This window comes from Mastigoproctus giganteus, chromosome 2 (genome assembly GCF_048544385.1).
Source record: "Mastigoproctus giganteus isolate SK-2022 chromosome 2, ASM4854438v1, whole genome shotgun sequence".
Taxonomy (NCBI): Eukaryota; Metazoa; Arthropoda; class Arachnida; order Uropygi; family Thelyphonidae; genus Mastigoproctus; species Mastigoproctus giganteus.
This window is the reverse complement of record NC_143576.1, coordinates 192,265,937-192,279,904: the sequence shown is the minus strand read 5'-3', so window position 1 is coordinate 192,279,904 and position 13,968 is coordinate 192,265,937. Positions and strand designations below refer to the sequence as shown.

The window sequence follows — 13,968 nt, the reverse complement described above, 5'->3', positions numbered from 1 at the left end:
AGCACATTACAAATATTGCTTCCTCTGCATCTAAAAAAATGGGTTTTCTCTTTTGCTCTCAGAGTTACTTTTCTTCCAAACAGCTATTCACTCTGTAAAAATTCCCACATCTGGGGTTGGGCTCCCAAAATCTCTCTCATGCTTCTAGATTCCATTCAGAAGAGGAGAATGAGGTTAATTAATGACTCATCTCGAACTCTGTCTCATAGACGTTATGTTTCTGCTGCATGCCTTTTCTATAGATACTTCCATGGCACTGTTCTTCTGAATTGGCTTCTCTAATTCCTATTCTCTCTCTCTCTCTCTCTCTCTCTCTCTCTCTCTCTCTCTCTCTCTCACATCTGAACATGTGCCACAACCAGTCAACATTCTTTTACTGTCTAACTTCAGACTGACAGAACCAACTGTTCTTCTTCCTAATTTTTTCATTCAACTTCTGTGTTATAGAACAATCTCCCTTCATATGTATTTCCTGAAAACACAAGAGCACAAGAGGTACTAGAACTATAGATTCTACAGGGTGGCCACTGAAAGACTGAATGATATAAAACAAAAATAACTTTTACAAACACATGTTTTTTTAATTTTTTTATTATTTTATTTGGAAATATAATTAATGGATTTTTTTTTAGTATTATGTGTGAAAAACAACATTCCTCAAATGACCACCATTTTCCTGCTCACAAATACAGGCTCTTTCCACAGCATTTTCCATGACCGTACGCAAGATTTCAGGTCGTAAACGTCGGATTTCGGCTCGAATGTTCCCCTTAAGTCCTTGAATTGGTTGAGGTTTATTTATGTAAACCCATTCTTTCAAGTAGCCCCACAAAAAGAAGTCTGGAGCCGTCAAATCAGGTGAATGCTGAGGCCAAACAAATTCAGCATTTTTTTTAAATTATTCGTTCGCCAAAAATTTCTCGCAGGAGGTCCATCGTCACCCTGGCAGTGTGCGCAGTAGCTCCATCCTGTTGGAACCATACCTCCTGATTATCTTCGACCGCTGGGCGTAAAAAATTTTCAAGCATTGTCCTATACAGGGCCCAGTTGATTCTTTCTGGCTGACCTTCCTCATTTTCAAAGAAATAGGGGCCGATAACTCTTTCAGCTATAACACCGCACCAAACGGTGCATTTTTGGGGATGCAATTGATGCTGATGTAATTCCCTAGGATTCTCAGTACCCCAAAATCTGCAGTTTTGTTTGTTGATTTTCGTTTAAAAGAAAATGGGCCTCATCACTCATTATCAAGTTGCTCAAAAAGTTGATGTTATCTCTGGCTAGGTGTTAAAATCAAATGGTGTACTGCAGGCGCTGCTGAGTATCTTGGGGGCTTGGACCATTTGGATCTTGTATGGAAACATAAATCCAGTTTCAGAATCTTCTGAAGCAATGTTCTGGCAATGCCTAGTTTAGCAGAGCGACGATGGGTAGAGGCAGATGGATCCTCAAAGACACTCTGCCGTACAGTTTCCACCGCTGCATCAGTGCGTACAGTGTGCTTAGGACCTCTTCCCGGAAGATCGCCGTCTGATCCAGTTCTTTCAAACCGGGTGATTAGGTTCTGAATCATGTTATCGCTAGGAGATACTCTTACTTTAAAATGTTGTTGGTATTTTCTCTGAGTTTCAATAATTGATCTTTCGCTGGAATAGAAAAACCCAATGAGTTTTACTCGTTGCTGGACATCATACGTAACCATTTTAATCTCCAAGGGATCCTCTATAACCTGTTAAAAAAGAAAATAAAAAAGATTGAAAACGAACAAGTTATGACTTTTTCAAACCTTTCAGTCTTTCAGTGGCCATCCTGTAGTACCTGTTGTGCTTGGCATAACGCGCACGTGCCCACACACACACACACACACACACACACACACACACACACACACACACACACACACACACACACCCCCAACAACAACTGGAGTCCATTTTCAAGAAGTATTCATTTGAAGTTAACATTTCAGATATTATCTCTGTACATTAAAAGTTTTCCTCCTAGTGATATTTATTCAAGCCAGTGGGAGAAGACGGCGAGGCAATTACGTCACTACAAATGCAATTAATTATTGACAACTGCCTCCATAACATTTACCAACCTCGTGATTCTCTGTTTAATATTTGATGTTCCATTGTAACGTTTTTGTATGTTAATGACTATTGTATATTTGTAAATACTGTGGTTTAGTATTTTGCAAATATTTTAAATATTTCAGTTAAATATTTTAGTCATGCTCTTTTGGATGCAACAATATTCCTCATGTATTATGGAATCTGAAGTAAAAGACGTTTTTCTAAGTGACCTATGTAAATGCAGGTAAATTATTACATAGGGATATTGGCTGAAGTCCAATATAGTATACACCGGCAGGTACAGTACTTCGATGAATGCAAGGAAGACTGTGATAATTGACAGGTGAAGGCACCTCCTTTTTCTGATTGGTTTGTATCATCGAGGAGGGAGCTTAGCTTAGTTAGGGTGTTTATCCTTCCATCCCGCTGTTTTAAAATAGGAAAAATGAGTTCCCGATTTAAAAACAGCTGCAAATGTGGGGAAAAACACCCTAGGCAATACAATCTAGGAGGACAGTGGGTGGGGAAAGCAGTGGCATTTACAAATCACTGCATTCCTACTGTTTTGCTTACCACCATGTTGGAGAATGTACACCATTCTGGAGTTTACTGTGATATTTATTCGGCCTTGAGAATGCTGCGTACTACAAATGCACAGGTAATAAATAATTACATAAGTTATTTCCTGATTAGATTAGATTAGATTTAGATTTAAACCGGTGCGTTTCGACAGGTGTCTTTTACGTAGAAAAGATTTGACTTGCTCTTACTCTGTATACCTCTACATTTTACGTAGAAAAGCATGCGCGGGGGTCGGCGAGCATGGGGTAAAGCCCCCTAGTTAATTTATTAATAATAAGCTGAATGTTAATAATAAAAATGTCTCTGAATTTATGTGTAGGACTATAAGATGCTAAAAAATTTTATGTGAACCCTACTAGAGACTGAATTAGAAAATATTAGCAACCAGAATGCTAATATTTAGCCAAAACAAGAAGATTTAAGTTTCCATAAAACATTTATGTAACACTCATAAACATATACTAGTTTTTCATTCGTTATTGTGTTGATACCATGATTAACCTGTTAGCGTGTAACCCTATTAGTATATAACAGGGGTGGCCAACAAGTCTATTGCGGCTTTAATTTCAGTCGCTCATGACGAATTTATTTATATATAAAAAAATAGATTAGTCAAAATCTAAATATCATTATTATTATTATTATGCACCCCACTGAATACGCTTAATACAAATCTGTTGAACCATGTGACTACTCTTGTTGCCACACAGCTGCTAGACTTGTCTAGCGAAAATGCACGCAGTTACATTGTGGAGAGCATAGTGTATGTGTCAAATTCTTATTTAACTTAACTTTCTATTAATAACTGGACAGTATTGATAACTGGACTTATATGCTAATTTAATAACCTTTGATTTAAAATTAATACTACAAAAAAGAGCAAAGCGTATCATTTTCATCAAGAGTGTGAACTAGAATACTTTTTTGTAATGATAAAAGAAAAATGTTGTTTGATTTGCAATGCTTCTGTGGCTATACCCAAAAAAGGAAATTTATAACGGCATTTCAACACACCGATTAGTAGTATTTTTGCATATAAATATCAATTTTTGGCAATGGCTAAGGATCTCAAAGAAAAAAAAAATCCAATCATTTTGCAAATATGCAAGATAATTTGCAAAAATATCCTGTTTTTGAATTTAATAGTGAGAAATATGTTTCTGAAATTAAGAAAGTTGTGAATGATTTTGAAACCAGATTTAGTGATTTTACAACAATTGAAGACATTGTTCACTATATTTCTTATCCTTTTAATGTTGACTTAGATATGAAACAAATTGCAGAAAAAAAATCGCTGAGATTGTTCACATGGAGAAAATATTACTTGAAAATGAAATTATTACATTGCGAAACAATATCTTCCTAAAAGCCAGATCATCATCAGGAGACTTTTGGAAGTCTGTTTGCCGAGAAAAGTAGCCAAATGTAAAACAATGCAGTGAACTTTTAAATTCCTGTTTTGGTTCTGTATATATCTATGTGAATTGGCCTTTTCATATTTGAAACAAAGACTCAGAATTGCTCTACGCTTACCTACTTGCATATAGAAGATTTCTTATGGTTAGCCTTATCACAGTATATCTCTGATTTTGAAAGCTTTTTTTTTTTAATATGAAAACCCCAAACACAAAAGGTATCAAAACCTATATTACTTAGTACCGTGCATGGGTTGAAGGAGAAGTATGGGGGGGGGGGATGCCGGAAACTTTGCTCTACAGACTAAACATGGGTTTCACCACTTCAAGCCTCCAATAAGCAAAGTGGTGGTATTTCACCGGTTGATGAAAGTCATCTACCACCTACTTGGCAGATGACATGAAAACACAAACTTCGCATAAATTAAATTTTTTAAATATGTATGAATTTAAGATAGGAATTCTGAATTGTATAATTTTAAAATTTATAAACATTTTTCAATGTGTTGATTAACTTTTTTAACCATGTGCGATGAAATTCTTGAGTTGGTAGATTGCTACACATTTTGGAGAAAAAAAGTAGATCGCATCCCAAATTAAGTTGGCCACCCCTGACATATAGTATTTCAGTGTGTTATTAAAACTAAACAGCAGCCAGAAAAAAGTGTTTGTGTTCAGTTTAACATTTGGTTGCCAGGAATACAAATACACTGGTGTTCAAAGAAAACGCATCACCTAGGAATTCCAATTTTCACATTTCTAACCCTTTTTCTCAATGGTATGTTACTTTAATGACTAGCATCACAAATAGAAATATAAACAAAAGATATTTATTAATAGTTAAGGAAAAGTTTATTAAATGGAAAACAAAATGAAAAGTTCACCAGGTGCAAACTAATATTTAGTTGAACCGCCTCTGTCCCTGATGACAGCAGCACACTGTCGAGGCATTGACAAGGTCAATTTCTGAAGATAATCAACTGATAGTTCGTGGTTCCAAACATGGATTATGAAGTTCACGAAGAATCTTTGGTTTCTTTCTGGCAACTGCAGATTCTACACGATGCCAACGGTACTCTATAGGATTCAGGTGCGGGCTGTTTCCTGGCCAGCTAACAGTTGTAATGGACCATTCTTCCAACCATTTTTTCACCTGTAACAAATGTAAACACATTACTGTTGACCTCTAATGTAGAAACGACGCTAAAGTAACTACAGAAGTTCCTACTTACACTTTTCACCCGATGATAAGGAGCATCGTTGTCCTGAAAGATGCAGTTACTTGGCAGGTTGAAATGGTCTCTCTAATGGTTGGCGGCAATTTGCCTTCCAATATAGCCAGGTATCCATTGGCATTCATGGAACCTTTTATAAACTGCATGTGACCTACTCCGCGATACGAAATTCAACCCCATATCATTTTTGTCTGGTACGAAATTTCTCCATACAGTCTGGATAGTATTCTTCACCACTTCTATGGCGAATCATTTGTCTCCCATCAGAGCCATGCTGGTTGAATTTGTTCTCATCCTAGAAAATAACTGATTTCCACTGCTCGGGGGTCCATTTGGCATGCTCCTTATGCCAGATTAATCGGGCCTTTTTCATTTTTTGTGTGAGGAGGGGTTTCTTAGGATGACGTGCTACAAGTCCATTTTTGAAGAGGTGTCATCTGACTGTTATTGCACTTGCTACCACTCCTGAATGTTCTTCCCATTCTCTTTTCAGCTCAGACGAAGAAACTTTACTGTTTTTAAGGCATAAATGCTTCAAAACGCAATCCTATTTTAGCGTAGACCTTTTTGCGTCCGGTTCCTTTTTTCCTATCAGCAGAGCCAGTATGCTTGACTGCAACCCTTGAAGAGTGTGCTTATATAGCTGAAAGTAACAGCTGATGCAATATTATGTCATCACCTACGCCTGTCAATCTTATCTGATTCAATCTGTAAGAAATATTTACATATGTTTACATTATTTGGATGAAAATTACAATTTTAAGGGGTGATGCACTTTCTTTGAACACCACTGTATATTAGAATGAACACTGTAATAAATTGGAAATTTTTTGAAGTTAGTGTTAATAGTTACTTATTTTGGTTATTATATTTTGTTTTTCTGTTAAATAGGTTTTGATATTGCTATTGATCATCCTCATACTTATGTAGTAAAGTGTTGCCAGCTGGTTAGAGGTAAGTGTGATCTATATGGCATTACTGATTTATTGTTTTTATATAATTTTACTTAAATAAAATTGAATAAAAATGATCAGTTTTTATTTTTGCACCTTAATTATTACAGTAATTGTGAAATTAGTTACATAAAATAGTCTTATCATTATTATTTGAGTATAAATAACAAAAGTCTTTCTCTACTTAAATGTGATTTGGGGTGAGATTAATATTTAAGCTGGATTTTTTTTTTTTAAAGAAGTCAGGCAGTGTATTCAGGAAAAGTATCAATTTCAACTATTCGTTTCTTGCTGAATGACATAAAAAGTATTTTTAAAGCTTATTTTTTTGTTCCTTAACAATCTAGCAAACACCTTAGTGTACTGTACGCACCAAATGAAAAAAAAAAAAATTTAAATTCCTATCAGTGCGAATTTCAGCATTCATCCTATATAGTATTGGCCTTCACTTTGTAACACTATATTTTAATTGGAAGAAAGTGTGGGCGTAAAAACTTTTTTTTATGGCGGTCGGTACCATTTTGTGTATAGAGTGTGCTATGTACTGTCATCTGCGAGTGTTGGATGTGAGGCAGTCAGGAATTTTTTTTTTTTATTTTTTTTTATTGCTGAAGATATTTGTTCTTATTCAATTTAATGTCAGAATGACATAAAATTATTATGAAAAGTATCAATTTCAACTATTTGTTTCTTGCTGAATGACATATAAAATCAATCTCGTGCCTTTTTTTTTTTTTTTTTTTTGCAAACCCATTAGAGAGTTGAATTCTTTGAGGTTTTTTCAAAGTTTCAACAGACAACTAATACACATTTTTTCTTAAAAGTCTTTAAGAACTTAAATACATAAAAAAAAAAAAAATTATGTAAGGAAAAAGTCCGAAATGTTTGAAAATAACAGTTCATTACGATTATTTGTACCTGATCTGAGCCTGAACATCCTTTGTGTTACTCAGGTCGGGTCAGGCCAAGCTCGAGCCCATGCAGATCTCTATTCAATTTACAGGTTATTATTGTATGCAGTAACACATTTTTATGCTACGTGTTTGTTTTTTTATTATAAAGTTTTTCTATCGGGGAATGCTTTTCACATAACATGCCTGTTGCGGGCAGTTTTTGTGATTGCTGATGAACTTGCAGATACAAACCTACATATTTTTAATGGCCTTAAATTTAGAGATAATCTTGTTTATTTCAAGTATATATAATTTCTAATTTAAACCAGAATTTATAAATGTTTCCTTTAAGATCAAGCACCACCAAATATTGAAGTAATTGTTTGTATTGGGTAATCCAAATTAAATTTAAACAGCTTTGGGAAATTCACAAGTCAGCCTATGTAAGGAAGGAGTTGGAGGTTGTTTATTTTTTTTTATTTTTAATTAATTAATTATTTTATTTTTATCTTTTAATTATTTTATTTTTTTTGGACGGTGCGGCACAACCTAGTGCTTCTTTGCACCATATGCCTAATACTAACTCATTTTTTTTCATCAAGTGAAACAGGCAAAATGACCAGAGAAATCAGACCATAAGTTATTGTGAGGGATCATTAAACACCAGACCAACCAACTAACTGCTAGGGATAAAGAAATCCCTAGATTGAAATTGAAAATGGAATAATAATCCAGTGCATCTCCGAATATGGAATAATAATTCATACAGTGGATCCCCACTTTACGATATTAATCTGTTCCAGATACACCATCGTATCACAAAAAATATTGTAATGTAAACCCAATAACACACTTTTTTTTTTTTGGTAATTCGTTCCAAGACCATGGAAGTTGAAATTTTCGTTATATAACTTAGCTATTTATCTTATTTTCTTTAACACAATGTTGTACGTACACAAATTCAATACAGTGTCACATAAGCACAACACAAAAGAATCACTTCAACTAAAGGATGCAAAAACAAAACAAAACACGGCCAACACATTTACAAACACTGCTATTGGCTGAGAGCAACACAACGTGGTCGGACACAATCGTAAACTCATCATAAAGTGAAATAAGTAGGCTCCAGTTAACATGATCACTGGTTAGTAGAATAGACTGCTTTATAGAATCAAATTTCAAAAAACTATAATTCGAATCATTAAAATGTACTACACTTTCATCATTATCATATGTTCGGTTATAAGAATCAATTTTGAACACCTTTGTGGTAGTTTCTAAAGCACATTTCTGGAGGTCACTACTATAAAACAATAAAAACAGTTTGTAGTTTCCGGTTTTATTGGGCTGTTAGTGAAATCTATTATAAACTGGTAGTGATCTCGATCTTATTGCATTTGCGATAATACTGATAGCTTGAATTCTGTGAGTTTTTTACATTGTTATGGTGAAATGTGTTTCCCTTTCCATGACATTTTCAATCATATAAAAATCATAAATTTTCAGAATCTCTTCTTCATTTCTATTTTTTAAGATTTGTAAACTTGTTATTCTGTATCTCACTTGTGCGTATCATGTTGCAATTTGTGCGTGTCATGTTCTTTGTTGCTGATTGCTTATCATTTTTTTACCGTTTTTAATTTTATAACCAAAAAAAAAAAAAAGTCAGTGAACAGAAATATCGATTAGTTAGTATGTATATACAGCAGGCCCCCATTATAACACTGTCACAGATCACTATAATGCTCTTTTACAGATTGCATTTTTCGCATATTTAACGAAATCATTTCATTTGATGGAGTTGATAGCTTGAAAATGAATAGCAAAACAGCATTAAAACGTTTCCCACGCCGACTTGAGAAATTTTCCCACACTCAGTGAAATTTTTCTCGCACGCTAATTTAATTCAGTACAGTGACTTGTTGCGTAGTTCCAAGATCAACATTTTAAAAAATTATCAAGTATATTGCTTGTAATATTTGCATTATATGCATTTATCCAAAGACTAATCATCACTCAGTACAGTATTAGACATCATGCGTAACGGACAGTTTACTCGAACATTGTATCATAATTAATGAAACCAACGCAGTTACATTTTCGAAGAGTTAATAATGGCGGATAAGAATGAAAAAGCAACAACGTATGGATGCAGTACGAAGACTATAAATGTAAGAAAAAATACTGAATTTGAAAATTAAATTTGACGTTTTGAAGCGAATCGATTCCGGTCAACGACAAGCGGATGTGTGCCATAATTTAGGACTTGCAAGTTTAACTGTAAGAACAATTATAAAAAAATAAAGAATTAATTTTAGCAGCGGGAAAGATAGCTGTTCCACTGCAAGCAACTAGGGCTAGGCCGGTTATTAGGATCGAAATGGAATGACTTTAACTAATTTTATTAAAAATAATATCCAATGCAGAATTCAGTTAAGTTAAATATTATAAAAAAGAGAGAGAGAGAGAGAGAGAGAGAGAGAGAGAAAGAGAAAGAAAGAGATTAGCCAATATGGTGATCTGAAGAAAACTCACATAAAAAAATAAAAAAATAAAAAAAATGTGGAACCATTTAAAACTGGTAAAGGCTGGTTGAATAGATTTAAAATCCTGGGAGAAGCCGCAAGTGCAGATCAAGGAGCCAAAACTTTCAAAAAAGAACTTGTTAAAATTATTCAAGAGGGGTATTATATGTTATACTTCTCAACAAGTTTTTAACATAGATGAAGCAGGACTTTTATGGAAACGAATGCCTAAAATAAGTTTCATATTGAAAGAAGAAGAAAACATGCCAGGTTTCAAAGCGGCGAAGGATCGGTTGACTTTATTGTTAGGTGGTAACGCTGCGGGGAATTTAAAATTAATACCCCTTTTAGTTTATTTGGAAGAGGGCCAAAGTTCAACTCAAAATCGATACATATTTCATGATTAAATTCATCAATTAAATTAAATCTATTAAAATCAACTTAGATCAAAAGACCGCAACTCACAAATACATATGCTACCTTATGGGAATGCGGCGCTCACTTAGTGTGGATTCACTTAGCGCTCTGTTTTTCCGGAACAAATTATCAGCGTTAAGCGGGGGTCACCTGTATTACAGTATTAATTTAGCTGTGTAAGCGTAAATTTATTTTTATTTGCTAACCTGTGAAAAATATTCTTCCAATTTTCACGTATCATTTAATTTTGTTAATTGGTAAGGTAATAAAGTGTAAATTTGTGCCTTATATTTTTACTTTTATAGCCTGTGGATAATATCCCTCCTATTTTCACTTATTAGAATTGTCATTTAATAGATTTAAAGTTCAGTTCACAAACGTGATCTCAATTGACCAGTGCTTACTACATATCGTATAGTGAACTGTATTTTATTATGGAGAATCCACCGTAAAATGATTTGATCGTACAGTGAACCAATTGTAAAACTAGTGAAATACATCTTGGTTGTGTTTTCTCAAAGAATGGTATACTCTATAATGAAAGCACTATCAGCATTTTCAATTTTTTAAACTTTATATCTGGTGTATTTATTTGATATTTTTTGTAATTTAAAAGCACAGAATTTAATGAAATTTCCTGCCTATTCCAAAAGTAATGCATAATGTACTCTTGATATTGCTCCTAGTTGAGTAGTCATTTTAAAGGGTAGTTTTTGTGAGCACTGTGGGAAATAGCTAGTTTCTTGTAGTGAATATCTCTATAATGAAATTTTTGTGATGGTTTAGGCACTTTCTTATTAGAGGAGGTCAGTGTGCTGTGCTTATTTACTATTTCAGAACCCTTTTCTTCCTTGAATCTGATTGCAGGATTCTGTGAGCGATCTGGAAGTATTGTTATTTTATTTCATTTAGTAGATAGATAGTAATTGAGTTGGACATATTTTAGTAATGGAAATTTGTTATTAATGTACATTTCACTTTCAGATTTACTGTCATTAAACTAAACTCTAATTTAAATAAAAAATTTCTTTGTTTTAATTTTCTTCTTTAATACTTCCATATAATTCTGGTTTTCCTGGAAATATGGGCGCCTCCGTAGCCAGGTGGGAAGGAGCAGCGGTGCGTAGCACACGCTTCTTGATTAGACCAGGGTTCGAGACCGTCACCACCAAATACAGAGGATGCGGAAAGGTCAGGGAATGACCACCGCATATCCCGGAGTAATATGGCCTTAGTTGCTAATGCTACTAAAAAAAAAAAAAAAAAAACCTGGAAATATATATTCCTGGTTTTCATGTGTCTTTTATGGTCAAATTTATATTACATTTTTCAAGTACAACTTATCATTATAGGATCAAAGAATTTGCTGTAATTCTGCTATATTTGGTGCAAAGAACAGTGTACTCATACATGAAATTTGTTTGATATATTCTGTGATTTTGATTTCACCACTTTCTATTAGATAGTAGTGGCATATCCATATTTTTTGTGATTTATTTTGTGTTCTCATATACTTGTCTGGATTTTATAAGACCTTTTAGGCTAATTATCTGATTTATATAATTTTAAAAAAAATTATTGGCACCATGTAGTTTACCTTAAATTGATTATTTTCTACAAGTATTTTTCTATAGTTTTATGTCATCTACTGTGGAATAAAAAAAAAATGTACATTTGATTGTGGAAAAAGTGTTGTTTATTCTTCAATCAAAGTATCTTTCACCTCATAATGCATTATAAGAATTATATACTATTTTTCAGTTGGTGTGTGAATCTCTCTAAGTCACTGGCCACAGCTACCTGTGGAGACTATTTATTTTAATGATTAACAACTGGCTGCCTAAAACAAAACCTCTTATAATCAAATAATTTGCCACCAAGCTCTGTATTCCATATATGGACATCCTTTTTGTAAATTTAATCAGGTGCTTTGCCTTCTCTCTCTCTCTCTCTCTCTCTCTCTCTCTCTCTCTCTCTCTCTCTCTCTCTCTCTCTCTCTCTCTCTCTCTCTCTCTCTCTCTCTCTCTCTCTCTCTCTCTCTCTCTCTCTCTCTTTTCTTTCTTTCTTTTTTTTTTTTTTAAGCTGTGGTTTTTTTTTTTTTTTTTTTTTATGAGAACCCCAAACACGAGAGGTATTAAACCTATAGTACTTAGTACCGTGCTTGGGTTAAACACATGGTAAAAGTATTCTAAATTCAGTCTCACAATTCCTTTATATAATGTAATTATAATCCCTTGTCATCACAAATGTATTTTAGTATATTTAAGGTAGTGCAGTATATCTAGCTGGTTGAATATCAACAAATTACTTTTTATAACACTATTATTCTTTCATTTATGATTACTTTTTAATTTGATCTTATGTTAATAATTAGATTGGATGGTTGAGTGTCAGAAGAAAGGAGTGGTAATCAATGGACACTGCTCTTCGTTGATAATGTTATTGGTGGAGAACACAGAAAACAACATTGGGCCCAATGTTGTTTTCTGTATTTATCAGTGATATTGATGAAGTTATATCGAGTTAATGTCGAGTTAATGATACAAAGGTTGGTAGGGTTGTTATTGACAGTAATGATAGTACACTACTGCAACGGGATCTGGAAAAGTTGAGCAGATGGGCTAAGAGGTGGCAACTGAAGTTTAACATCGACAAATGTAAAGTACTGCATATGAGTAGCAGTAACCTCAGTAATGTACCAACTGGGGGGTACTACACTCAGGGTAGTGGAGAATGAAAAGGACCTGGGATAATTGTGCAGTCAGATATGAAGTTTTCTGGGCAGTGCAGACCAACTGCAAGAGTAGTTCATGGTGTCTTCACAATGATATACAGGAATTTTGCTAGCAGGAAAAAAGGTGATTGTCCCCTTGTACAATGGCCAGGCCACACCTTGAGTACTGTATACAGGCCTGGAGGCTTCGTTTTAAGAAGGATGTAGAGTTGTTGGAACAAGTACAAAGGGCAAAAAGATTGTTGAGAGGAACAAAGGGGTGCTCTTATCACCCCTTTGTTCCTCTCAGAGAGGATTAAGTTCTGCAAATTGAAGCATCTGAAGACTAGGCACCTGCAAGGTGATCTGATTCAGGTATGTAAGGCCTTGGATGGTTTGAGCAAGCTCAATGCTGATAGAATCCTTCCTCTTGCTCAGATTCCATCCAATTATCATCCCACTGCAATTACTTCTACTCTTTCTAAAGTAATGGATTTTTTTTTACTCACCTGAGTGGACATAAATTTAAATTGAGAAAAGACAATTGTAGAATAGATGTGCAGAAATTTGTCTTTAGCCAGCAGGTGGTTGATAGTTGGAACAAACTTCCATCTGTTGCAGTGGAGGTCAACAACAAGTTCAAGGCAGAACTGGACAAACATTTGGAGTGAATGAATGGGTGAAATGGGAAGCAGTTTCTGCTATTATTTCTGTTTCCTGCTAGTTATAGATAGTTCATAAATGGTGGCAGATGGTTTACTGAGGCTTTTCACCAACATTTTTCTAGTGATAATTGCTGAGGTCTATTTATTCTGTGGAAATCAGATCCTTTGCTTGCACCTTTGTTGATAGTTAGTAGCTTTGGTTATATTCTCATGTATAATGCCAATAAAATATGCCTGACTTACTGAAGGAGACCACTCAGTTGTGAACCAGCATAAGTAGGGGTTATGGTGTGGTGGTTCATGCCATACAGAGGAACAACTGACCCCCTTATGTTATCAGGCAGTATTAAGTGGTAGATGACTCATATTACCCAATACAGTGTCACCACCTTGCTTGCTGAAGCCTTCAAGTGGCAAAAACCATGTTTGTTTTGTGAATATCAAGTCCTCAACTTGTATCTTTACAATAGTGGGATTGTTAGTAACTGGTGA

At 34.5% G+C, this 13,968-nt stretch overlaps 1 protein-coding gene across 1 annotated transcript in view; it reads left to right on the top strand.

Moving 5' to 3' along the window:
* Positions 1-13,968, top strand: part of LOC150089867 (uncharacterized) — a 180,381-nt gene that overhangs the window by 90,627 nt on the left and 75,786 nt on the right. Inside the window, exon 5 of the mRNA XM_090389681.1 lies at positions 6,199-6,261. Within this exon, the coding sequence (XP_090245807.1) occupies positions 6,199-6,261 (63 nt within the window). The remainder of the gene's footprint in view (positions 1-6,198; positions 6,262-13,968) is intronic.